The 27784-nt window shown below is 40.7% G+C and overlaps 1 protein-coding gene across 12 annotated transcripts in view; it reads left to right on the forward strand.

Moving 5' to 3' along the window:
* Window positions 1–27784, forward strand: part of PHLDB2 (pleckstrin homology like domain family B member 2) — a 99375-nt gene that overhangs the window by 575 nt on the left and 71016 nt on the right. For 11 of the 12 annotated variants that reach the window (XM_023758664.1, XM_023758666.1, XM_023758670.1 and 8 more), the window contains exons 1-2: window positions 250–316; window positions 17419–18770. In XM_023758664.1, the coding sequence (XP_023614432.1) occupies window positions 17433–18770 (1338 nt within the window). In that variant the 5' untranslated portion in view covers window positions 250–316; window positions 17419–17432. Of the gene's footprint in view, window positions 1–249; window positions 317–17418; window positions 18771–27784 lie in introns of those variants that run through there. The other variant, XM_023758665.1, reaches the window with a different exon arrangement.

A 27784-nucleotide genomic window follows, 5' to 3' on the forward strand; every position in this document is an offset into this window, starting at 1 on the left:
GATGATAGGATAAAAAATAAGGTAATTCCTGTTCTCCTAACTCTTATAACTTAAATCACCGGCAAAATTCATCTTACACCCTGAAATCGTACTAAACCGATGTAAGTCACAGGGTCACCGAGATGAGATGGCTGTGGCCGTGAGGAACAGAGTGGCACTCTGGCGGCGTCCTGCATTATTTAGTAACCGGGTGGCCCAGCTAGTTCGACGCCGGGGCCGATGCCCAAACCGTGGGGCGGGCGGGAGAACGGGGCTGGGGCCAGGCGAGCGGACGGCGGGCCGGTGGAGAGAGGCGGCTCGGAGGAAAGATGAGGCGGTGAGTGGCGCCGGGACCGGCTTCTTTGCTTCTCTTGCCGACTGTAGGGACAAAAGCGCAGGCTGGGGGTGAGCGGAGCCTGGGCTGCACTGCTCTGGGGGGTTTCTCGGGGGTCGGGGGGGCCTCCTGTTGTGAGGATCCTGGGAAGGGACTGTCGGGGTAGAGGAGACGTTCACAGAGCGATTGTAGGGGACAGGCGGGATTTGGGGGGACCTGAGGCAACTTTTGCCGAGAACTCTGGGATACCCCAGGAGAGAGCGATCAGGGTCTTGGAAATATGTAGGCAGAGGAAGGAGAAGGTCCACGGCTGGATGGCGTGGGGCGCGGGAGTCAGAGACGACACCTCCGCCCCCCCCAAATATCTGGCTGGTTCCACTTTGTTTCAAGAGTGGGGCTCACGAGTTTGAAACGCCCAAGAACCTCAGATTCTGATTTGGACTTGGATTTCCCCAAAAGTTTATGGTATGGCAGTCTCCGCACCCCTCAAGCGGCTGGAGGTGATGGGGAATTTTTGAGCCCCTTTCCCGCGTGCCCCGCATGGCGGAGGCGCAAGGTTGGCTGGTAGGTTTAATAACAGCACCGGCAGTCATCATTTATTAAAGCGCCCAGGACCTGGCTGACTCCCGCCACCGCCAGGAAATTAAAAGACTGACAGGCTGTCCCCTTCCTGCGCTGGGGCTTCCCGTTTGAAAGAGTTTGGGAAGTCGAACTTAACTTCCCGCGCCTCCCCCATCTACCTTTCGCAACTAAAGAGAGAGCTGCTCCCGCAGCCTTGCAAGTTGGTAGACTTGCCCGGGGCTGGATATTCTCCGGGCTGGCCCTGCCCTCTTCCCTAGAAGTCTTTCCTCTGCAGCTCCGAGGTAGCTCTCAAGAGCTCTAGAGTGCACAGCGAGTCACAGCCAGACACCGCTGGGAGTGGAGCAAGGAGAAGAGGCAGAAAAATGCGGAGTCCTTTTAGTGTAAATATTTGTCAGCTACATTTCCCTTCATTGTACGAGTGGGTATTTTTCAAGTATTGGACTTGTAACCTTGAGCTTCCCACTTGGGCTTTCTTTAGGCGTTTGACATATGTCTCTGAGATGCAAACATTATCCAAATTCAGCTGAAGTTCAGTTTCCGAGGGTTAACCTTTTGACCCTAAAGCACTTGAATTCTTAGTTCCTGGTAGGATAGCAACAGAGTAGTTGAATTTAGGATAAATAAACCTTTAGAGTTGCCCACTATTTTAACAGAATGGCTACCTCCCTGATACCCTTGCCCTCCATTGTGTAAATATTTGTTTGAATAAAGAGCAAGGTTCTTTGAAAAGTGTCTGTTCATGATTCTCTCTTAATATCTTGGCCTTAGTTACTTAAAAGGCTTTGGGTTGATTGTGTGTTGTTGTTGTTTGCCTTACATATTTAATGGGGGAATTAAAGCATGTACTTAAACTGTAAAGTCCCCAAAACGTTTATAACTGGCGTTTCCTTTCAAAGCAAGGGGGCGTTGAGTTTTTGCTCTTAGTTAACCAGCTTAGCCTTTACCTCCTGAGACCCAGAGGTTTGCAAATCCCAGCCTTTCTCACAAATGGAAAAATGAGATGTTTGGTTAAGAGTAGCCATCATTTCAGTCAGTTTGCAGGCTTCAATCAGTTTCATGCAGCTGGCAGCTGCTGCTCGTTTGCGTTGTCTCTTGATCCCTGTTTGAGGAGGGGAGGGGGGGAGGTGGGAGATACTCCCGCAAAGTGGGCTAAGAGCTTGCTACCTCCTATCTTAAAGAACCCAAACCAAAGCTGGAACTCTTTAGCAATCTTTTCAGAAAACATTTTATTTGCGGGCTTTTGCACAAGAGAGAGAAGAAGAAAAAAAGCCAAGTAATTAAACCAACCACTGGTTCTCGATATTTTCTTCAAAGCCCTATTTTGAGGTCTGTAAGCAAGGGCTGATTCTGGAGTACACTGGTAAATTACTGTGAAAATTGTGATTCCTTTTAAATACTTTTAAAGAGCAGTTGTGATTATGACTTTGTATGTTAATTCTTAATCCTTTGCAGAGAGGCTGTGCTTGGGAAGTCTGTGGTTTTGTACTAATACATCTTCCAAGAGCAATGCAAGGTCTTTATAAATAGGATGACTGTCTGTTAGGTCTTGGTATAATCTTGGTATAATTAACTGTGTAAATGTCACCCATTTGAAACAAACAAAAAACCATGTTAAGTGATGTGCTTTATTTTAAAGTCCTGGTATACATTATAGGAGTGGTTCTCAGTGGGGAGAGGGAGGGATTTTGCCTCCCCCCACCCCCCACCCTCCCCAGGAGGTATTGGCTAATGTGTGGAGACATTTTTTGTTCTCCCAGCTTGGAGCAGGGAACAGCCCCAACTGACCACTGGGGCTGGTGTCTAGTGGGACAAGGCCTCCGACACTGTGTAATATCCTGCAATGCACAGGACACACAATGAATTATCCAGCCCTCAACTCTTCACTGGATTATTGCCTCCTGGGCATTTGTTAACAAGTTTAGGGATCTTAATCTCATTTGGATCCTCAAGAAGCCAATTGTGTTCTTGCTCAACAAAGAGACCATGTCATAGAAGCCATAGTGTCTGCAGCAGGTTGGTTCTTTTGCCCTTGGCATTAAAGGGCTTAATATACCGTAGATTGGAAGGAACTTCTTGTGTTCACTGAGGACTTAAAATCACAGAATTTGGGAGTGTTAGCATGTAAGGTCATTTATAGGCGTAAGAGTTGCTCAGAGTTTAATGACTCAAGTAGCAGGCGTAGTTCTAGGAATAACCTAGGATTAGAGATTTTAGAAACTGATATTCAAGCAAATGTAACTTTTTAAAAAGTGGATCTGACCTTTTGTGAGGCTTTAGAGGTACCTTCTCCACGAGGAAATAAATAAACTCTTTGATGGGGGAGAGTGGCATTAGCCATTGTGACTGTGGAGCATATGCCTGGGTGTGTCAGCCCCAAGATGGGGATAATTCCATTGTGTGACCTGTGACACTCTACGTCTGATGCCTGCACCATCCTTCCCATGGCAAAGGGGGCAACAGATGGTTTCACAGACATAGCAGATGCTGCTTTTGAATCCAGGTACAAAGCAGGACATTGGAGATTTTCTCTCTCTCCTTGCCTTGTGGGTTAAGAGCAGAATGCATGAATGGATAGGGTTGTCTTGGACAGAAGGGAGAATGAGAGAGGCCTCCTGGGTGTGGAGTCTGAAAGGACACCTGGTGTGGGTACTTGAAATATCGGGGTGGGGGTGGGGGACTACTTTGTAAAGTATATGATTGTCTAACAACTGTCTTGTACACCTGAAAGTAATACAAAATAATATTGAATGTAAATCATAATAGAAAAACATTTTTCTTTGGGGGGGAAAAAAAGACCCCTGGCAAATAAGGAAATGAGTGTGCATTAGGGCAGTTGTAGGGGAAATTCATACGTTGATGAGTGGATAGCTAAGATAAATGTGATAGCAAGGAACTTGGGACAGGAATCTGAAGACACTTCAAGCTTAGCTATTCTTTGGGCGAGTAAGACAAAATAAATCTGGGGGTAAAAGGAACCTCAAAAATCCTCTTCTATGAATTTTTGGCCACAATCCACCCAATTGGCTGGACAGTGCAGAATCTGCAAGCCCACTCTTCTGAATCCGGTTCTATTATAGTTCCTCTTATACCCCATGGTCTCCACCATCCCATCTGTTTGCCTTGTGGGGAAGAAAATGATAGTAATATAAAGTTTTTGTTAATTTCCTAGGAGAGTTTAACCAGCATGGTATCTGTGCATGGCTCTGTTTATAGAAAGCAATTATCTCAATGAGTTTTTGATTATCAGAAAAGTTGTGCACATGTGGCCTGATCACTTATGAACATATGTACTCCCACATTTACATTACTCCCCGATCAGCCACAGGGCCTGTGATTATGGATGCTAGTTCTATGTGCTAAGTGTCCTGCCGCAGTAGTTAGAATCCTCAAATCTGGGAGGCTCTCACAATATAGGAGAAGTTGTCACTATGCCTTTGTTGGGAGAGGTCAGAGCTCTACCCTGTGCGGAGGTAGGTTCTTATCATTTTGACACCTAGCCAATGGGTGCACCTCAAAGCCAAGTACATAGTAGTATATTTAGAAACGATTATCAAGTGATGACTCTTTGAAGGGGACTGGTCCCTTTGGATGCTGTAATAAAAGAGGCAGTAGCCTTTTCATAATCACCTTTTGTCTAGTCATTCTTGTTACCTTTATTTTTTAAATGATAGGAGAGAAGACATGAATCGATTAAAAAGCAAAAACTATTGGCTGAAAATATTTATTGGCACTTGATTAATGTGACTCTTATCTCTTGAAGTGAAAAATAACGAAAAGGGTAGCCCAAGGTTTTCAAATCCCTTTAAAATAAATATCTAATGAGGCAGAGCTTGTCTCTGTCACCCAGGAATTCAAATCTTCTAGGGGTTAATTTGCACACAGTTGTTTGCATGATATTTAGGGATGTTTCTTAGATGTTGAAAGGCACCTTTGTGCCATATCTGCTTTAAAGGCAAGATAGTTATCTGTAACAGAAGTAAAATAAACCCAAGTATAAAAATCATTTTATTGAGGTGCAGTAGGAAAGGTAGGGATTGGAGAAACTTGCTATACAAAGAAACAGACAAATAAACTAGAGAGTAACAGGCTAAATTACATGGATAAATTTTTATAAGAGATTGTTTTGTATAGTGTGTATAGGTTGATTTATCAGATGAGCTGCTTTCCTTTACATTACAAATTAAGGGGAAGAAAAAGTTTGCCAATACGTAATATTGTTAACCTCAAGCAGCAGGTCAGTCTTTTCTAAGACTTAAAATCTAGAAATCAAGGTTCATCATCTTAGAATATTTTATCGGCACATTGCATGTGCTTCTCTAGATGGCACTATGCTTATGGAATTAGCATCAGGGATAGAAAAAAACTGAAGGTTACAGATTTCCCCCAGATTTGTTTCTTGACCACTTTATGGCTAAAACAAGGGCAGGTAAGAGTGAAGGACAGCCAGCTCTTACATTTTTTTGGACCAGTTCAGACCCAGCCTGAATAGTGCTTCATAGCAAGCAGATATTCAGAAGGGACTAGAAAATGATGTTTGGCTGCCACACCGCTTATATCATTGCAGAAGTAGGTTTCAAACACAGCTTAAGATTTATGAAGGAAATTGCAAGCCATGGGGATCCAGACAAAAATATTTCTTAAACATCCTGCTGAATCAAATACCCATATTGAATTGCATTATCATGGCTGTGACCAGGCCTTTTTCCCACTCTGATATGCTGGAACAATTTACCATGCCCTTGGAATGTCATGGGCAACAGCGCCGGTGAAATCTTTTCCCAATTAGGTAGCTGCCACCTTATCACTACAACATGTTTCTGTTCTGTGGTCATTTCCTGCATTGTATAACTGGCACTCCTTGTTACTTAACCAGTATCTATGGGAGTCTAGAAAGTTGGAGCAGAAAGAACATCCAGTTTACTCTCACCTTTTTAAATATGTGGAAACCTCAGCTAAAACAAGGTGAAGACAGGTGAAGTGACTTGCTCCAGCTTTAACGTCTGCTTTATTTTGGCAGAACCACGACCATCCAGGTCTCCTGACTCATGTTCCCGGCAGCCTGTCCAGTGTTTTTTGCACTAGAATGTCCATTACAATAAAAATAACATCCTAATGTAACCATTTCCTTTATCAGGTCTTTGGGCCAGATATAAAAAACCAACATTGATTAAACTTAATTTAATCAGTTGTTAATTGATCTTGCTGATTCATTCCCCTTTCCTTTTTCTCCCAAGCAAAAGAAATGGTTACAAGGTAGGTAGCAGGAGAAGGAAAAATTAAGTGTCTTATAGCATCCACCTTGCATAATCAACCATTAAGTAATGGAGAGATGGTATCATTATTGTTTTGTTTTGTTTATTGTGTAGTATTTTTGAAACCCATTCACTCAATTTTTGAGTTAAAGGGAAGAACATGATCATGGAAGATGTGGCCAAATTGTGTTTGTTTCATCTCTCTTGAGCCTACTCATTCCTGACTATTTCCAGCTTACAAATATTGGGTAAGGGAATGGGGAACGTAGCTTGTTTGGGGAACGTTACTTTAATAAAAGATAATTTTTAAGAGGGTGTATTTTGATCAGTAATGTGAGGTGGGGCAGGATGGTGGAAAGACCAGAGCTTGCTCCTGTGAACTCAGCTTTCAATTCAAGCCAGGAGCGATGGTCTCAGTGTCAAGAGGGAGCATCTTTATCCCCATGTGATCCCAGGGTCAGTATTTTTCTTTCTTGAGATTGGCTTTGAGCTTGAAGGACACTACTTCCTTCTGCTTCGGACGTGCATCTAAGTACAGGGCACACAGACCAAGACCTCCACCTTAGCGATTCCAGACTCACCTTCTATGGCTTCATCTTCACTGTGGTAACCACTTAATAGAGGGGCTTCTTCCAGGTCTTCAGTCAGAATCACTTTAACCCAATGGTGAATTAGGCCAATAGTCAGGAATAAGAAATATCTTGGAACATTTGATTTATTTGGGAACATTTTAGAAATCTTTATCTTGAACTTCAACTGTTTTAGGATTCTATAAAGAACCCTGAAAATAAGGGTCTGTAATTTCTTGCCTAAAGAACTCTCCCACTTTGAGAGAAGCACTAATGTAATGTAAGAATTTACGAAATATATCAGTCTCTGTCTTAACGTAAACATGTAAGAAGTGTGTGTATGTTTTAACGTTTTTTTGAGGCTGCATTTCTTCACGATATGGGCAGGGAATTTGAATGACCCAGATGTTTTTGAGGTCACTTCTGCTTTCTGTCCTCCCTTCCCTGCCTTCCTCATTGGCCGAAGAGAGTTATCGCAGAAAACATGCAGCCAAATTCCTTGGCTAGTCTAAAGTTCATGCAGACAAGTTATGTTCAAGGGACTAGCACACATTTTTTTTTAAATCCTATAATTGATGTTTTACCTTCTTCACTATGAGTCCTCTAAGATTCTTAAGAATTCGTAATATAAGACAATCTAGACTTATTTAAAAGTAGCTCCTCGTTTAATGTGTTGTACACCTAAAACTAATACAAAATAGTGTTGAATGTCAACTGTACTTGAAAAAGAAAAACATTTTAAAAGGTGACAAAATATAAAAATGTACAAATTTCAAAGAAGCTTAATTCATTTTTTTTAAATAATTTATAAAACTGAAAATAAAAGATCCTCATTCTTTGTTTGAAGTATGGCTATTGATTGTGTCTACTTTAGGAACCTTTCAATACCATCTGGAGTATTTTTATTTATTTTTTTTACAAAGCTTAGACTTCAGTACAGCTAGAGATGAAAGAAGTGAATGGTGGTGTGGAGTTTGACTCCTTTATTGTGATAGGCACAAGCTGAAACTTTATTTTTTGTCCTCACTTCTTCCATCTACATTAAATGTTCTCATTATTCCCCATCACTCATCACTCCCTTCTGTGCTGCTTTCCTCCCTGTAGCATCATCTGATACCTTTGTTCTTTCTTTAAGGGTTCCCCTTACCTCTTCTTTTACTTGTTTTCAGAATGTAATAAGTAGAAGTTCAAAAACAAGAGAAAAATGAAGAATCAGTGTCCTGAGATATGCGATATGCCAACATTATAGCGGTCCTCACCTTTCTCCCCGCCCTGCTCTGCATCACCGGGATTCTGGGGATGCCTCAAATTGCCGAGGTCCTCAAGAGCAGTCCCCTACTGGAGGCACAAAAAGCCCTTGTGCATTTGTGCATTTCAGACCACTATGTGGGCAGCATGTGTCTGTCTCTGTGTGTCTGTCTGTGAGCATGTATGTGTATGTCTACACATATAACCTCCTGTTGTAATAGGCTCAATCTGCAAGAATAAAACAGCCATTATTCTGCCATTAAAATACACTTATTTCTGTGGAACAGCTTTTTGGGGAACTTTGAGAGATGAAAATATCCTCCTTGGAGATTGTCAACCTACGTAAGAGTCTCTAGTGGATAATAATTATTTTGTTCGAATGGGCAGATCTTTAAATAACCAAGAACATGGTACAAAGGAAGAGGAGTGGAATCCATTTGCTGCTGTTTATTTGCCAAAAGAATAAGAAGAGTACAATGTCTACTAACAGAACTTTTTTTTTAATCTTCTCTGCACTGGGATATGCAATCTTGAGTGTGGAGGAAGCGTTAAAGGACCAGAGTTTGGGAATCTGGATGAGTGAGTAGGGGATGAGGAAGTTCTGTAGAGATGGAGTCTGAGACAATGGGAAGGTCCAGGTTTAGGGATGCTTGAGAAACTGTGGGAGCTGAGATTTGAAGGAGAGAGGATCTGGAAATACTTGCCTGGGGAAGGTGTTTGCCAATGGTTGTGGGGCTTTGTGGAGAGGGGAGGCTTGTTTGCTGAAATGGAGGAGGCAGAGGAGGATTTAGTGGTGAAAGGAAATATTTGTGAAAAAGGAAAGTATGTTTAAGGAAAGTATGTTTGCAAAGGGAGCTTTGGGAGGGCTGGGGTTTATATGGATGCTGTTTGGATAATGGAGGAAGGGGACAATAGGCTACTTTCAGATTTCTGAAGTGAGACTGTCGCTAGAGAAGGAAGCGGCTGTTCCTGAAGCTTCTGATTAGGCCCTTCTTTGTCATGTTTTCATGTTGGGATTAGTGGGAAGAGGGAGGTTTTTGTGTTCATTGTTCTCCATGCTTAAGCTTGAAGTTTGGGGCTGAAACAGATTTCTCCATTTTTCCCTTTTAGTCCTCTAAAAGCTTCCCCTCAGGCCCCATCTGCTGCCATTGGTCTCCACAGAAATGCCCACTAGCATTTATGTAAAGAATGGCACTGCTTCTGAGGGACCGTTCTAAGTTGGTGTCTGAATTCAATTACATGTCATCAGGACATGCTTTATTTGAAACATTGCCTAGCGTAAACATCAGTGTGAAAGAGGCCAGCCTGTGGACCACCAGTGTTCTGGGAGAGCTTTGCACACTAGGCAGCAGTCTGCACCAAATACACTCCCAGAGCCAGCCCCTCAGCTCCGAGGGCCCTTCTGTAGGACACAGGTAGGAAGCAAACTCTGCCATAAAGTGGAAACTTGAACCTATCACTTTCTGATATTTTTTGTAGATTATATTTTTCCAAATTTGCTTCTGTCATCTACATCCCTGCCTTTCCCCAGCAATATAAAATGATTTCCACTTCTCTATCACTTGTTGCAGTCTCCCTGTCCTTAATTCCTGCTATATTAGGTGATCTAAGAAGTGTCTCTATACTGCAACATACGACAATTAATATGTTGCATAATTCGGGGCTCTCCAAGCTATCTTGGTATAAATTACCTGGAAAACTGCATTTATATTGACCAGACTTGGAGTCTCTCGCCTCCAACACAATACAGGACAACACAGCAAACACTTCATTTTATACTATCTTTTTTAACTTTGCTCTTGGGCCTGCTCCTGCTCTTGGGACACCAGGATCACTGTACTGTTGGTGACTTGTAGTTTGCGTGGGATCAGCTTCACTGCCTTGTTATTTGGTATACACAGAACTGGAAAACTATGTATTTTAAAAAGAATTGCACCAAGGAGTAAAGAATCTACCAAGACACTTTAATTTTATTTTTTAAATGTTTTTATTGATTTCAGAAAGAGGAAGGGAGAGGGAGAGAGGGATAGAAATATCAATGATGAGAGAGACTCATTCATCAGCTGCCTCCTGCACGCCCTCTTCTGGGGATGGAGCCCACAACCCAGGCATGTGCCCTGACTGGGAATGGAATCATAGGTTGACACTCAACCACTGAGCCACACTGGACAGGACCAAGGCACTTGAAATTAGTTTATCAAGTACTTTTCTTCCCTAGGGAAAAAGTACTAGGACTTTGTATGGTATCTTTCTGAGATCTCTTCCTGACTCCTGGCGATTTCTAGATGACCATGAGATGATGATGTACTTCAGGTGATAGAATAACAAGACCTCTGGGGGGATTAAATTTACTATTGGAAAGTAAGTCCCAACGTTTCAGCACTTCAACCTCTTTCCTGTTTAGACTTCCCGGTGTTGTCTTTTCTCTCACATGGGCACCAGATGCCTCTGCGGGCCCATTCTGTGGGTGAGCATGCAATATCCGTAGCCACGAAAGCCCCTGGGACTGTTATGCTTCCAAAGTAACATAATGCAGTGATTTTATCATTTCCTGAGACTTTTTTGTTTACATAAAATGTACAGGGAACCCAAAATAAACACACCAGTATAGAAACAGTGGAGTCTTCTCGCCTCCTCTTACACGTGTTAACAGAGGCCTCTCCTGCACTGGCCCCCTCTTGGTTGTCACTTGGGCAACACCTCTTGCAGTGTTCTTCTCACCCCCCACCATCGAGCTCCTCCTCCTCCTTTTCCATACTCAGCTGCAGTCTCCCATGCATCCTGTCTGCAGAGCTCCCTCCTTGCTGGAGTTACACCCAATCTCTTCCATTGTATGGTGCACCTCCTGCCTCCCCTCTCCCCGCCACACCTTCATCCTCACACAAGGTAGGTTGTGTGGTTGTCCACGTGAGAGTGTCCAAACCTGTAGAGAATTTTTATAAAAATTTACTTGATCCAAACAGAGGATTCACCTGGAAGCAAAACCTCAACAGACTGGTGGGGAAATGCTCCCTAGAGTGGCAGTTTGCAGCTTCTCTTATGCATTTGTAATAAGCAGGGAATGTAAGGAGCATTACATGAAGGTGGGAGAAAGCAAGGCAGGGATTGGAATACAGAGTAGTTAAGATTATATGCCCTCTGCCCAGCCAGTATGGTTCAGTGGTTGAGCATCAACCTATAAATCAGGAGGCCACGATTGGATTCCCAGTCAGGGGACGTGCCAGGGTTGTGGGCTCGATCCCCAGTAGAGGGTGTGCAGGAGACAGCCGATCAATGATTTTCTCTCAGTATTGATGTTTCCATCTCTCCCTCTCCCTTCCTCTCTGAAATCAATAAAATAAAATAAAATAAAGATTATATATTCTTTTGAGGGTGATTTTGCTTCTGAGGCTTGGAAAAAAGGCATTTCAAAGGTGTGTTAACCTAGATGTACAGAAATGTTGGACAGGGCTTGCTGAAGGTAAAGATAAACCTTTTACTAAAGAGGTTATATTCCTGGAGCTTGACTACCCACCATGACCTGCCCAGATAGGAATTTATGACCAGTTCACCTGTAAGGTTACTTTCCATAAAACCCCTTTTTTGTCCACACTGTTCTACATTCTCCTGTACTTTTCCCCTTTTCAGACATCCACTCTTCTGATCTCACTGGCAGTGAAAAGAAGAGGGGAAGGAGAGAGGTATCAACAGCCATTATTGTCACTCCTAGGGTCAGAAACTCCACCTGTGCGGCAGATTCTCCACCTTTTGAGTTGAGTTGACTTGTGGGATTAAGAGATAGCAAGTTGAGACAAGTATACATGCACTTAGCTCTGGCAAGTACACTAAGCTTTAGGAAAATGAATCAATGCCAGGTTTGATGATAAACCTTTAAATGTACAACTTTTCACACATCCTTAACACACCCAATAAGGTTGAACTGAAAACCTGGGGTGTCAAACATGTATATTCCTTTAAATATTCTCTGGAATGTCCTTCCATCCAAATCATCTGTAACTTTCTTCTACAAGTATGTATGGTGGAGAAATGGTGCATGGCTGTTTCTCAGATGTGGTTTATTATTTGCAAATGTCCCGCTTGTCTCTCCCTAGAGACTGTAAAGCAGATCTTCTTCCAGCCAATTTTATTTTGAATATTTGGGTATTATATTTTGATTGGCCAACCAAACTGCTTCAGTAATTAAGTACCTTTTATTTTTTATAAGAGTGAATGTGAGGTGGAGAGGAGAAGCGAGTGTTGCCACCCTGCAGGGTAGTAAGAACATGTAGTGGTTTGATACTCTACAGTTTTATTGGCCCAAAATAAAGAGGAAACAGAGTTTGATAATATTTAATTTGGGTGATTAAGTAGCATTTGCAACTGCAAACAGGTTGAAATATATTAACACGGTTTTGTCATCTTAAATGACATCATGCCTAGCCAATATGGCTCTGTTGGTTGAGCATTGTCCTGTGCACTGAAAGGTTGCCAGTTCGATTCCTCGTCAGGAAACATACCTGGGTTGTGGATTTGACCCCCAGTTGGAAGGCAACCGATCAATGTATCTCTCTCACATTGATGTTTCTCTCTCACTTCTCTCTCTTCCTTCCTCTCTCTAAGCATGTTCTCAGGCAAGGATTTAAAAAAATGACATCAATATCTTATATTTCTGAGTCAAAAATTAAACTTACATATCCATTTTGACATGAGGTGCTAAACCTTTCAACTCTACTGTTAGAGTAAATATTTATAATGCAGTTTGGGCTTCATGCTTAGCTTTGACTTCTATTTCATAACATCTGCTCTGCCTTGCTTTCTGGATTGCTGTCTCTGCACATTGTGGAAATACCTTTTCTCTCTAACTTAGGTCTGTTTCCCATTTTGTATACATTATCTTAAAACCAAAGTCTTCCCCACTAACCGGCTTCAATTATTTTCTTGTGTATTCTAACACCTTATTATGGATTTCCTTTTCTATCCTTGTCTAAAATATCCTAAATGGTTAGAGGATGCTGTCTAATATAAATCACCCCTAGGCCAGGCATATGCCTTAGATCCCAGACAGCTTGTCTTATACAGTGGTGGAGATGGGAAAGGATTAACTAGGAGAGGGAAATACATGGCTATTAAATACTGTTTTTCCCAAGAGTGTTACATCCTAGATTTTTAAGGGCCATGATATAAAAAATAACTGTTGCTGTTTTCCTACACAATTTTTGTTCTGTCAGAGACAAGATGTTGCTGGATGTACCAGTAGTCTGGCCCCAAATGGGCTTGGGATTTAGTTTATATCCTTAAAATCACAACATTTTAGGTGTGGATGTGGCTTTATGCTACCATTGGATAATAGCCCTCAGATTCCCCTTCTTCCTACAGGACTTAACATCATTGGCATTTCTTTTTATTGAAACTTCCCCAGACTACCACTCTCTCTTGGGTTAGCTTCCCTACATGCCCCTTTGCCAATCTGTCAATCACTCCTCTATTGATGTATGTATCACACTGTTCCAGCATGTGTTTATATGTGTGTCTTCCCCCTTGGACTGTACGCTGTGTAAAGGCGGGAAAGGGTGTCTTTGACCACATACTTTCCATGCCTAGCTCAAAGCCTGGTTTATGGTAGGCACTTAATGAAGATTAACACCTTCCTAGTAACAACTCCCAAATCTCTGTGGCTTAAGACAGTCTAGGGTTGGCAAGGGCCCTGTTCTATGGTGTCCTTGTTGTAGAGGGTAGGCTAGTGAATCCTCCACAAACTTGAATGCATGCTAGTCATCTTAGCAGTAAGATGAAAATGATGAATCTTGCTCTGGCCCTTGACAGTTCAACTTGTAATTGACATGTCACTTTCTCTCATATTTGATTGCTCTAAGCAAGAGACATAGCCATACCTAATGTCACAGGAACGAGGAAGAGCAACATCGCTATGTTTCTGGAAGGAGGAGAACAGGAATATTAGTGGGCTACACTAATGCCTGCTAATCCAAAGTCTAATATGTGGTTGGCACTTAATACCTACTTAATGAAATACTTACAAATACCTATTGAGATTTAAATTTTTTTCTATACAGTAAGCAGAACCACTTGAAATCATGAAATATCCTACTAACTACATTTTTTTAAAAATGAAGATACTAATATTATTGTCTAAGCTATGTTCGACAAACATCTGGAGACTTTTTAAAATAACACTTTGTTCACTTTATTCATATTAGGGAAGGTATTATATTTGATTTTGTAGTTTTTCAGATGCATAAAATATGAAATGGGTACGTTTTGATAATTAACACTTTGCCTGAGTCATTTAGAAGAGTTCAGAAAAAGAAGAGTCTTGTAGAAGTCTTCAAATATTTGTGTATTAAGTTAGTCTAATAAAAAGTACTTTAAAATAAACATTTTTTGGAAGAGCTAATATCTGGCTCAAAAATTGGTCAGGAGCTTAAGAAAAATGGGTCTAATTAACTTGAAAACAAAGTTTAACTATAGATTGTATTCTAATATTTTATACTAAGTGAGTTTTTTTCTAATTTGTAAAGTAACCCGAATGCATTGTTTAAAATGTGAAAAATAAAAACTTCTATGAGAAAGATGAATTAAAAATCACCACCCAGATAAACCACTGCTAACTTTTTGTTGTGATTCTGTCTATGGTTATTCTTGTTGCAGGAGAAGAAGCATATAGACAAGGCAATCCTATATAATAAAAGGGTAATATGCAAATTGTCCCTCCACCAGTAGTTTGACCGGAGTTCGACCAGTGGGCGGGGCCAGCCTACCAACTGCCCAGGGCCCCTCCCCCTGGCCAGCCCGACCCCAGATGGGCCTCCCCACCCCAATCAGGGGCAGGGCCGGTCAGCCAACCTCCTGCATGTCCTCCCCCCAGCTGGCCCTGCCCAATCTTCCCTGATTGGGGTGGTCTGATCAGACCCCACCTGTGCATGATTTCGTGCACCGGGCCTCTAGTAGAAGATACTGGCTTGCAATAGGGAGGTAGCAGTGGGAATGGTAAGAAATGATCAGATTAGAATATGTTTGAAGAACAATGTTGGTAGGATTTGTTGATGGATAAAATGAGGAGGGAGATGATAGATAAGTGATAGAGGACACAGGAAATGGTGAAGGAGAAAGTCTCGCCCCCATACCCCAATAATATCCTCAGTATCCCAACTATTTTCTGGTGTCCTCAATTATAAAATATCTAACTTGAAGGAATTGGCCAAGGTTTGCTGGAATTTCAATGTGGCAACCCAACCAGAGATGAAACCAGTTGGGAACAGAAGGGGCCAAGCCTAGAGGTCATCTTGGTTTCAGTCCTCCAAGGAGGCATAGTGAGATATGTCTCAGACCAGGCTGCTGTCGCTTTCAAGGTCAGAATGATGGGAGACAGTTGCTGAGAGGGACATAGGGACATTTTTCTTGGGGGCAGAGATGGCACTGTTCCTGAGAAACAAAAGACCGGGCAAGAGCCAGAGGGCAGGGCCAGATTCCAGCTGGGTGGCAATTCTAAAGGAGAATTCCAATTTTATTTACTTTTGTGAGGATATTTCAAAAGCTAGTCATCTGTTTATACATCAGGGCAGGGCTTTTGGTTGGAAGATAAGGAATCCAAGGCAGAGCTTGTTGGGGGAAGCTACAGCTTTATGGGCAGATGGATGCTAAGCCCATCACTAGGATTTAAGCAAGCCAGACTGTTTGTTGGCCCCGCTCTGTGGATAAAAGCAATTCCTTATTAGGCTGCCTGAACTTGCCTAGGAAGTCTGTGATGCTGAGCAGGCAAGACGAAGTTCCTTCAGTCTGTGGCTGGGAGGGAGTGGGGAAGGCTGTGACGAAATTAAAAACATGTTCATTGAGTGTCTCACCCATGGAACAGTGGGAGTCAGGAGAGGGTGGAGATAAGATAGAAGTACGAGACTTATCCCTCTTCCTTAATCTTGTGGCCTAGTGACAGAAACAAGCACATTATGAAACTGATTACTAACCATAAGCAACACTGTTTAAATAGAGACCAGAGATATAATAACTAGGGTTGAGATGCCTGAGGAGTTAGTTGGAGAACCATCTTAGCAGTGCATGAGTTCAGTGAGAATGTCTGTGTGTCCACTTTGATGATGATCTACAGATAATTTTTTTTTATCAATTAGATGTATAAACCTTCTCACATGCAGTGATAATTTTTATTTTTTAAAATTTTTATTTATGTACTTATTTATTTATTTATTTTAAAAACAGCATTTATCAAGGATTTAACCTTTATTGATTTTAATTTTTTTTGTTAATCCTCACCTGAGGATATTTTTCCATTGTTTTTTAGAGAAAGTAGAAGGGAGGGGGAGAGACAGAGAAAGAGAAACATCGATGTGAGAGAGATACATCGATTGGTTGCCTCCTGCATGCACCCCAACCAGGGCCAGGGATAGAACCTGCAACCAAGGTATCTCTGCCCTTGACCAGAATCGAACTCAGGACCCTCCAGTCTGCAGACCCACGTTCTCTCCACTGAGCCAAACAGGCTAGGGCTGCAGTGATAATTTTTAATTAAGATATAGTTTTATAGACTGAAACTTTAGTTTCTTAAGTTAATATTGTTCAAGCTAGCATCCAAATATGTCCATATGGTTGCATACATTTAAAAAAAATTGTAAGCATGGAAGATAGAATCCTAATCTGAGTCTTGAGGAATGGGTGGGTTCAAAAAGGTGCAAAAGAGGGAGAAAGGTGTTTCTGAGAGAGGAGGGAGTTTGAGATGAAGGATGAGCATGGTGCATTTGGGGTACCTGGAGCTTGAAAGAAAAGTCAGTTTCAGGTTTTTAAGAATTCTGTCCACCCTTTTCCTGAATACTATGGTAATTTGGGAAACACTCTGTTTCTTCTATTACTTGCCTTTTCCTGGTGGGTACAGGAGCTGTATTAAGTCTCTTTGTTGAGGTTTGTTGAAACCCCTCTTAAAGAACCATCTTCTTACCTTGATGGGTTTTTTTGTCAGCGTCTAATATAAAATGTTCTTTCTCAGCCAAAATGTGAATTTTGTTTTCTCAGGACCTTATTTCTGAGCAGTTAATGATTCTAGCAGAGACATGTAAAGGAGGGCCCCTTGCATCCTCCCTTTGGGTGTTTGCTAGGTGCTCAGGAAGCAGGTGGTCTGCGCGGGACCGGAACCCTGAAGGGAGATGGGCTATTTTTTATGTACCAGCCTAATCCTTCACCTGCATTTAGGGATTTGTTCCTCTCAAATATCACTGATATCCTTTTGAGTTTCTTTTTTTTTCTTTTGAACAATCAACATCCCAGATCAGTGGTCCTTATTCTCCTTCATTTTGCAGTACACGTTTGTTAGGTTTATTACTAAAACAGAGATTGTGTTTGTTAATTACATGAGGTCAGGCCGCAAGGCTATTTGTTCAGATGTGGGCTGATAAGAACTTGGTCTTTTTAAACCTTCTTTAAGTAAAACTTTCTCTTCTTTTTTCCTTTACAGATTCCAGCAACATTATGGCAGAGCATAGCCATGTGCAACAGCAGCTGGATTTACAGAATGGTAGTTTAGAGGCACGCTTTGCGGCGAATTCCCTTGAGAACGATCCCCAAAACATGATGGAGAGCCTGAGCCCGAAGAAGTATTCTTCCAGCCTGAGATTTAAAGCCAACGGAGACTATTCTGGCTCCTACCTGACCCTCTCACAACCTGTGCCTGCGAAGAGAAGCCCTTCCCCTTTGGGAACCAGTGTCAGAAGTAGCCCCTCCTTGGCCAAAATCCAGGGAAGCAAGCCATTCTCTTGTGATGGAACTGACAAGAATATTTCCATGAAACCTCCTCCCACTCCTTTGCGCAGCACTTCACCCTCCGTCGGTGGATATCCACGCGGAAGAACGGACTTTGATCATTATACTGGCCGGGACAGTGAAAGGTCCTTGAGGCTTTCGGAGAAGCCTCCCTATTCCAAACATAGCTCCAGAAACAAATCCCATGACAATGTCTACTTTCTCGGAGGGCTGGAAAGCCGCAAGGCGTCTGGCTCCCTCCTGGCCATGTGGAATGGGAGCTCCCTGAGCGACACCAGCCCCTCTCCCATCAGCAGATCAGGGGCGGCGAGCATGCCCTCAAGCCCAAAGCAAGCCAGAAAAATGAGCATCCAGGACAGCCTGACACTGCAGCCCAAGTTGACCAGACACAAGGAGCCGGCATCTGAGAACATCGGGGTAAGAACTAGGAAGTATTCGGGCAGCAGCCTGAGTCACATGGGAGCCTACAGCCGATCGCTGCCCAGGTTGCACAGGGCCACAGAGAACCAGCTGACGCCTCTCACGTTGCCTCCGAGAAACTCTCTGGGCAATTCCAAACGAGCCAAGCCGGGGGACAAGGACCTACCTCATAGCATCATAGACAACGACAATTACCTGAATTTTTCTTCTTTGAGCTCAGGCGCTTTACCCTATAAAACCTCCGTGTCCGAGGGCAGTCCTTACGTAAGCTCCACCCTCAGTGTCCCTGGCAGCCCTCGCCTGGCGCGGAAGATGCTCCTGGCCTCCACCTCCTCCTGTACCTCTGATGACCTCGATAAGGCTTCCTTCTCGGGGACCAGCTCCAATCACTCGTTTCCTCCTGGAGAGCCAGACAGGGTGTTCGCGGCCAGGAGGAACTTCTCTTGTGGGTCTGTCGAGTTGGATGATGCAGATTTGGAGAGCCTCAGACAGGCCTCAGGAACGCCCCAGCCTGTCCTTCGGGAACGGAAAAGCAGCATCAGTTCCATTTCAGGACGAGACGACCTGATGGATTACCACCGGCGGCAAAGGGAGGAGAGACTCAGGGAGCAGGAGATGGAGCGATTGGTAATCACCTAACTTGATCTCACTGTTTCATTGAACGGCTTCTTGGAGAAAAACTCCAAGGTTTTATGTGGGCACGTAGAATTTCCATGTGCACCAGCCACTGCTGTGCCTTCCTAGAATTTCTCCCACTATCTCTACTTCTCCTCTTCCTGGGTCACTGTTATTAGTTACCTGTAGGTATTTAGAAGGCCCATATGTTCCTAATATTATGTTAAGTTGCTCTGCAGAGTTCTCGCAGGTATAAATTCCTGAGACACCTAACAAAGGTAGCTGTGAATTTTACTGAGTTTCTTATGTCTTACAAAAGTTTTCTTTACGACTGTCAGGAAACATGCATTTATCTTATGTATATCGTCAAATTTGTGTATACATGGTATCATAGAAATAATCAGTGAAACTAGAACGCATCAGGGTTTAGGCAGGATTCTGTATAGTAAGTTGTCTGGAAAATAGAAAGTTGCCAAAATGGTGCTCAACCTTTTTTCTGCACTGTTCACCCACACACATACCTCACACTCCCTTCAGCCATGTCTCTTAGTATATATAGTGACTCCCGACTACATATAATCAAATGTTTTTGGCTTGTCCTTTTCTATTTAAAATGGATTTATGCTTATTTGGGAAAATATTAAAAATAATGAGAAAGGAATGAACATTCCTTGAGAAGTCCATAATGAATGAGGACAAATTACTGCATTTTTAAATTCTTTTTTCTTTTAAGCATACTTTTTTTTTGCTTGGTTTGTTTTTGTTTATGGGATGAATCGCTGTCACAGATTAGGTTAATCCATTAATGATGAATTCTGTATTTCTTTAATGAGGGAAGCAGCAGGATGGTAAAGCTGGTTTACAAAAGTATAGGAGTATCAAAAGTGTGTTAGTTACTGAAAGGAAGTATGCTGGAATAAGATTTCTGAGTTATATACCAAACATGTTAATGCCCTATAAGCAATACAAATGTAACCTTTGTGTTGATTATAATGGGCAGAAATCATTGGCATCTATACAGGACAAAATTTGTTTAACATTTTAGCAAAAGAATAATTTGCATTACTCATAGATTTGATCATTTAATGTCTACTGTTGCAATGTTTTGAAATATCCTAATATGTAATAGTAAAAATACAAATGTGTGTATCCTCAGGAGTTAGATATTCCTCGGGTGTGTCTGTTGGATGATGCTCCAATATGACAGTTTCCTTTGTCATCTAATCTCCAGAGGTTTTTCATGGTCAGAAAAAGGCATTGTATTTGGGCTTGATTCATTGGCATAAGTTAGAAGTTCTAATTAACATATGAAAGCCGTATTGTATATGGATAGCAAACCTACTACTCTACCGTGTTGAACAACTGTTATTAATGGAGTAGGAGAGTTAACATCTATATTTATTAAGAAATCTAGGAGAGCACTTCAGCGCTTTCCATTGCTCCAAAGATCTTCCTCAAATGCTATTTACTCTTCTGTTCCAAGGATAGGATAGGAAAGCAAACTCAAAATTCATTTCCACTGGCTTTCATCTTTAGCACTTATAAGTGTTGGTGAGTTTCTCTTTCCTCTAGTGTCCCCACATCTGCTGAGGCTCCTGGCAATCCCAAGTGACCTTCCGTACTGCCTGTAAACTTGATGCCTTGTAAGCCACCAGTAGGTCCCAGTTCAACTTCTTGGAAGAGCTTTGTGGCTCCAAATATAAAGTTACAACTCTTTTCCTTTAATAATGGGCTTGTCATAGCTGATGAAATGATGCTTATTTTTAAATATGACAGTCTAGGTTTGGATTCTGTTGCATAGAATATTTGTCTGATTACATCCTAGTAAAACCGAGGACAGATTCTATTGAGCCTCTGCAAGTAATATTACTGCCATTAAAAAGTAAAGAGTCTTAGAAAAAATATTGGTTCCTGATTTCTGAGGGACCAAGCAGAACAAGCTACCATTAAGAGAATGTTTTATTTAGTTTACAAAATCATAGTCAGCTAAATTGAAGGTTAGAGATAGGACAAGATGAATGCTAAAGGGTCTTCCCATCAGAAAATAGAACATTGAAAATAATACCAGTAATTTTCCAAAACACATATTTACATTTAGAAATTAGATTTCCTGTATCAGTTCCATCATTTCTATGTAATTTATTCTTATTCCTGTGCATCTTGGGTCATTGCTAACATGAAGTCATCTATTTCTGGACTAAAATAAGTCCTGAAAATCTGAAGCAGCTGCCTAGCCTGTCTTGTAACTTGTCTACGTAATGTCAGCTGAGAAGCTTCTACCCATAAGTCTATTCTTTAAACTCTCAAGAGTGAAGAGTACCTGGCAAACTTCTTCCAATGAGGCTCTGAGACTGTCTTTTTTTGTTAAGGCACATTCTAGCCTATAACTTAAGCAGAGTCTTTAGGTAAACATGAGAGAAAAGCAGAGACTAATGATGAGGTTAAGAGTAAATGGCCATGGTTAATCTATGGTTAATGTAATAAACAGTGTCAGCAAAAAGGAGAGCTAAAATCTATTGGGGCATAAGGCATTGGTCTTATTTAATCAGTGTTTCCCCTGAAGGTAAGAATGTATCACAGATAATGAGGACATTGATATATGGTATATCCAGAGCCTTTCTATAAGTATGCATCTCTGATCTTTATTTGTATTATAACTAGAGGCCCAATGCACGAAATTCGTGCAAGAGCAGGCCTTCCTTCCCCTGGCTGCTGGCACCAGCTTCCCTCCAGCACCCGGGACCTGGGCTTCCCTCCAGCCACTGGCAGGAACCCGGGACCCGGGCTTCTCTCGCAGCCCCAGCTTCAACTGGAAGGTCATTCGGAAGGATGTCCGGTCTAATTAGCACATTACGCTTTTATTATTATTATAGATATTTTACCTGTACAAAATTAGCCTGGGAAAGGCAAACTTCTCATTTGATTTGACAAGTTTTCCTATGCGATTCTTGATAGTTTTGACCTATTTATAAATAAGGGGCCTACAAAACAAACCTAATTGTTTCTAGCTTTTTTTTTTTTTTTTGGTAGGATTAAGGAAAAAATCTTATGATTCCCCAGGGGTCCTCTGGGAAAATCTAAAGATTGTTCAGGTATAAAAGATATCGTGGAATTTTTTTTTTCTCTAAATTTAGGGTCTGATCTTGGTAAGGCAAAATCAAATATTCACCAGAAATTTTATCACTTGAATAATATAGGATTGTCCATGTCTTTGAACAACAAGTGTTCGCAGTTTGGTTCCATAATAATTAAGTGACAATAGGTTATTTTATAATAAACAAGAAGTCTTAAATCATTTAGAAATGAGGAAGATTTTTGTCATTTTATTTTCTAATTTTTTAAATATATTTTATTTATTTTTTTACAGAGAGGAAGGGAGAGGGATAGAGAGTTAGAAACATCAATGAGAGAGAAACATCGATCAGCTGCCTCCTACACACTTCCTACTGGGGATGTGCCCGCAACAAAGGTACATGCCCTTGACTGGAATTGAACCTGGGACCTTTCAGTCCGCAGGCCGACGCTCTATCCACTGAGCCAAACCAGTTAGGGCGATTTTTGTCATTTTAAAAATGCAAGGATATATCCCAGTTAGCATAGGTACACAAAGTTCCTCTTGTGAGATACCGAAACTGCTTTCCGGGCAGATTACACAAAAAAATAAATTTTTCCTGCCTTTCGTAAGCATAGGCTGATTTCTCCAAGACCAATGTTCCATTTCTGTAAAGATAACTGCATTGTAGTTTTACATTAATAGGGTACTTGCCATGCATTACATTTAACAAAAATAAGTACTTCATAAATAAACCTTCGTAAGCTCTGCCAGAATTTTAACATCTTATTATGTCTTTATAGACTTAACTCTTTGCAGGTGTTACAAACCAAGTCAAATAAAGCTCCATTTCTGCAGACCTACAATTTTAAAATTTTCATCAACTTATTTTCTTCGCGGTTTTCTTTAATTCTGGAACAACCAGACACTCTAAGACAAAGGTACTTAAAGATATTGGAAATTCAGTTTAAGCTGACACATCACAGAACATACTTATTATTGATTTTAAAGGGTTGGTTACCCATATAATTTTGTTTAGTTGAGCACAAATTTTATATTTTTCATAATCTTAAGCATCATATGAAAGTAACTTAGCTTATCTTTGAAGTAAACTAATGTATGACATTTAAGAAGTTCAGATAAACTAATCTCTTTATGATAAACCAAATCCAAACTATTTAAAAATGAAATTATACTTGAATTATACTATATACTGATTTAAAAAGGAAAAGGCATAGAGCTGTTTTTAAAATAAGATTATCAAGTCAGTCTGACTTATATAAGCATTCACTTTCATCATGGAAACTTATTTCCTAAGGGGGAAAAAATACTTTATGAAGTCAGCAGTTTTGATGAGAAAGGTCTTTTTCTCAAAAAGAAACACATCAAAATTCTTAAAATTTTATTTTCTAGAATTTGGGAAATGTGAGATTTATTTAAATGCTATTACTCTCTATAAACTAATCAGAAGCAAAGGTCCTTATATTTTAATTTATTATTGTCCTCAGGAGGTAGGAAAATATTTCATCCACACAAGTGATTCCCCCCTCCCACACCCCCCACCTCAGGTACAGAGCACAGACAAATAAAGAACTTAGAGCGTAAGTTCAATGGCCTCTGCTACAGATCAAAAGTAAACACTGGAGCAAGACTAATGGCTTTTCCACTGGGCACAAAATATTGTCCTGATTTGAACTCACAAATAGAAAAGCAGCAAACAAGTTAAAACCAACAATAAACAAATGTCCAGTCATCTTTCACCTGAGCAAGACTAGATTCCAGTTCTACCACACAGATCACCAAGTGGTCAAACCACAAAACCAGATTCCCAGTCATTGCTGCCACCAATGGGGATAATAACTACAGGTTGTTTGCAAACCAAAACCCCAATCAAACTTGGCTGAGAATCAGAAACAAAAACAAAAGCACAGGGTAGGAAAACAAAACCTTCAGAGAATATCCAGGCAGTGAAGGTCAAGATCTATTGCCATTTGGGATTTGCTCCAGGAGCCAAGGCAAGCTGTGCCTGGGCTTCCAGCCCATAAGGTATATACTTCCTGAGCGATGCAGTCCACTTGGACTTTTCACTGGGACTTCCAGATTGTCAAAGCATAATTTTCAAAAAATAAACACAACTCTTACACAGATCAGAATGAATAGATGCCAAAGATTTATTGAACTCATTAATGAGGAAACCAAAGAGCCAGTTCATGAATCTAATTTCAGCATTTTTTGGCTTAGCTTTGATTATAGCAGTGTTTCATCTGTGTGTTTTTTTCTTTACTTTTAATTCTTTATTTGAAAATTCAAGGTAATTACATTGAGTCTTAAAGATTGAACCCTAATTATGAACCTCTGAGGACCTATTAATGAGGCATAATAAATTTCTTGGAGTCTATAGTAAGCAGCTTCCAACTGCTGTGCTATTTGAGATGTTTACCTTTTTATAATTTTTCTTCTTTCTTGCTCTCAGCTGCCAAACCTTGCTTTTATTATGCCAGCTTTTTCTCTTTTTTAAGATTTTAGAAATAAGATATCAAGCCTCATTTAAAAATATTCCAAATGAAGCACGTTACTAGAATAAGTGAGGTCTTGATTGGGTCCAATGTGCATGAAGTGTGTGCATTTCAGTTCTCACACCTCATGGTGTCCTTTAAGGCTGGTCAGTGGTCATTTAAACTTCCAACTTCTGCATTATTTTCTAATTAGAAGTAATGCCTAAGGATCTCTAGTGGGCTGGGATGCTGATCCTTTGACAAATGGATGTTCCAGAGGCTAGAGAAATCATAAAGTGGACAGGATATTCCTTTATTCATCTCATTTGATACCCTCCCAGTAATTCAGAGATAGTAATGGCTATCTTGTACTTCTTATGGTCTGGGGCAGTTAAGTAATTTTAAAAAGGAAAATAATCTGAAGGAAAACCCTGCTGCGGCTAAGAGGATTCACTTGGTTCCATTACCAAAGCATCTGTGTGCTATTGTGGAGAACCGATGTACTCCCACAAATTGCTTTGTAGAGCAATCCAATGTCTTCTGTCTGGTTGACGGCAGCCCTCTGCGGTGCCCTGATCAACAGCATTGTCGCTGTTTAGAACTATGTAAGACCAGACTTGGTATTCATTTCTCAAACATGTTGTAATCTGATGCTGGCTCTCATCAGGCATCATGGAATACGGTTTTCTAACTTTTTACATGCTCTGCCATATTGAAGATAAAGGTTGGCTTTCTTTCAAGTGCATGTTAATATCTCCATGGTAGTTATTATTTGAACAGGTGAAATGTCTGAGACAATTCTCCATAGTTTGGAAGGTGTTTTGCATAGCTCCTCTGAAAGCAGTCTATGACTAAAAATTTTAAGTTGCCAGAGGGAGGGGCTATGTCTGTCTTACTCATTGCTGTACACCCAACCCCTAGACGAGGGTAATGGGAAGCATTGCATACATGCTTTTGAGAAGAGTAAATGAATGTTTCTGACTCATTCATGACACGTATTGTGACTTTCCTTATTCCAGCGGTTCTCAACCTGTGGGTCGCGACCCCTTTGGCGGTCGAACGACCCTTTCACAGGAGTCGCCTAAGACCATCCTGCATATCAGATATTTACATTACGATTCATAACAGTAGCAACATTACAGTTATGAAGTAGCAACAAAAATAATTTTATGGTTGGGTCACAACATGAGGAACTGTATTTAAAGGGCCAGAAGGTTGAGAACCACTGCCTTATTCTGTGCTGCAGGCTGTACCCTTAGTTCCCAGACATTTCAACCTTAAGTTTGTACACTAAGTTCCAGGTAATAGTGAAGCTCTATACAAAAGATGCAACTAAATTAGCACAAATGCATACATTTTATTTCCAGGAATGGAGAAATTCCCTTCCCGTTTTCAATTAAAAATGAAAATGTAAAAATGAGGTTTTTTTTCTTTATTTTGAAAATTTTATCTCAGTCTTTAGAAGAATTGGTGCTCTCCAGGATCATACAAAAACCAAGGCTGTGTACTATTGAGTAGACCATTGATTTCTAATGTTTCTAAAATTAAGTAAAAGTGTAATTGAGCATATTTAAGGAGTTAGGGAATTTTATAACATAAATGTATATGTTGTTTAATCTTAAGGTGATAAGACACAGGTACTATTTTAAAGACCAGAGAGGAAACAGGTGAAAGTTACTCTACCTGTAGCTGTGTGTTGCTTTTCTACCTGCTTCTTGCTGCATCCACTTCAGTGGCTCCTGGCCCCAAAAGAAATATTGGGGCCGAAAACCGGTTTGGCTCAATGGATAGAGGGTCAGCCTGTGGACTGAAAGGTCCCAGGTTCAATTCTGGTCAAGGGCATGTACCTGGGTTGTGGGCACATCCCCAGTAGGAGATGTGCAGGAGGCAGCTGATCGATGTTTCTCTCTCATTGATGTTTCTAACTCTCTATCTCTCTCCCTTCCTCTCTGTAAAAAATCAATAAAATATATTTTTTTAAAAAAAGAAATATTGGGGCATTCAGATCTTTCTGTATTGCAAATTTGACAGCATTTCTTGGTTGGGTGCAGGATGGACAATGTTAAGAGAATGACTATCGTTGCCTAGCCATAGTATTCATCTTTTTTTTTTTCTTAAGTAGAATGTGTTTGGAATGTGAAGGCAAGCTTAGGTATTGAAAACTCTTTTGTCCTCCAGTCTGACTTGAAAGGCATCTCCTTCCTGATGGATGTGGCCCTTCCTCTTGCTACATCCTGACTGTAGTTTTAATTTTAAAAAATGTTTGCACTAGTGGGAAGTGAGCCAGTTAAACTGCAAATGGGGCAAGAGGTTGGTTTTTCTAACCAAATAAACTTGGTGGCTCAAACTTTTTAAAGGGATATTAAGGTACTATGAATCTCTTCCTGTATTCTGAGTCAGAATGTCCATGATTACATCCATCACATGATTTAATCTCCAAATTTAGCAACTCCTGCCTTGTTTCTGTGGAGTCTTGCTTTACTTAGCTCTGATGTTTAAAACAGCCAGACAATTCTTTGTGATTCCCTGCCTTCTTTCACTTTTATGCCTTGTTTGGATGGTTTATAGAGTCTAGCTCAGAAATATAATGTGAGCCATAAATGTGAACCACGTAATCTAAAATTTTCTTATGTTAAGAAAAATGGGAAAAAAGTGAAATTAGTGAGGATATATTGCACATCACATGATTAAATTGGTGATGCTATTTACTGCATAACTAAGTCATCCATTCTCTAAGCCAACTTCTTTAATTTCTAATAAAATACAAGTAAATATATAACTGTGGGTAATATAAAAAAGACTGTTATCTCTGGTCAGATCACCTTGAGTCACTAGAGAATAAAGACTTTATTTTTTAAATAGAAAATTGTTGGCATATATGTAGATGTTCAGTAAGTATTGAAACAATCATGAGCAAATTAGGATTGTCAACTGTCCCCAGTTAACCTAGAATAAAAAATTACCACACTTTTTTTTTCACTTGGAGGGCTGGGAGGGGGATAGAAAGGGAAAAAGTATTGTTTAGCAACAATTTAGTGACTCCACATTGGGGAAACAGAGGGCTGAAATCTTGGTGTAATTCTGTGGTACAGGAGTCTGTGACAGTTACTATTAAAAGTAAGTTCTTCTGTATTTGAAAGCAAACCCTACCTAGGTTCTTATTACAGTGGCAGTGCAAACTATTGCCTCTTGATGGTGCCACACATTTAGAAATCCCTGCTCAGAACTGAGGGACCTGTATTGTGAATAGTACTTAACATAGGTTAGCATTCTCAGGTTAAATGCTGAAATATAAAAGGTAATTTAGATGAAAAAGAGGCCCTATACGCCATGAATATGGAAAAAGTCTCATTCTTTTTAAAACTTGATAAGCCAATATACACAAGGACTTGTTGTTAAATGAGAAATAAAGCTCAAGTTTTATAGAAAAATGTACAAACTAGATGAAATTCAAAATATAGTATATCAACAGGTACATA

Source organism: Myotis lucifugus, unplaced genomic scaffold, assembly GCF_000147115.1.
Source record: "Myotis lucifugus unplaced genomic scaffold, Myoluc2.0 scaffold_137, whole genome shotgun sequence".
NCBI lineage: Eukaryota > Metazoa > Chordata > Mammalia > Chiroptera > Vespertilionidae > Myotis > Myotis lucifugus.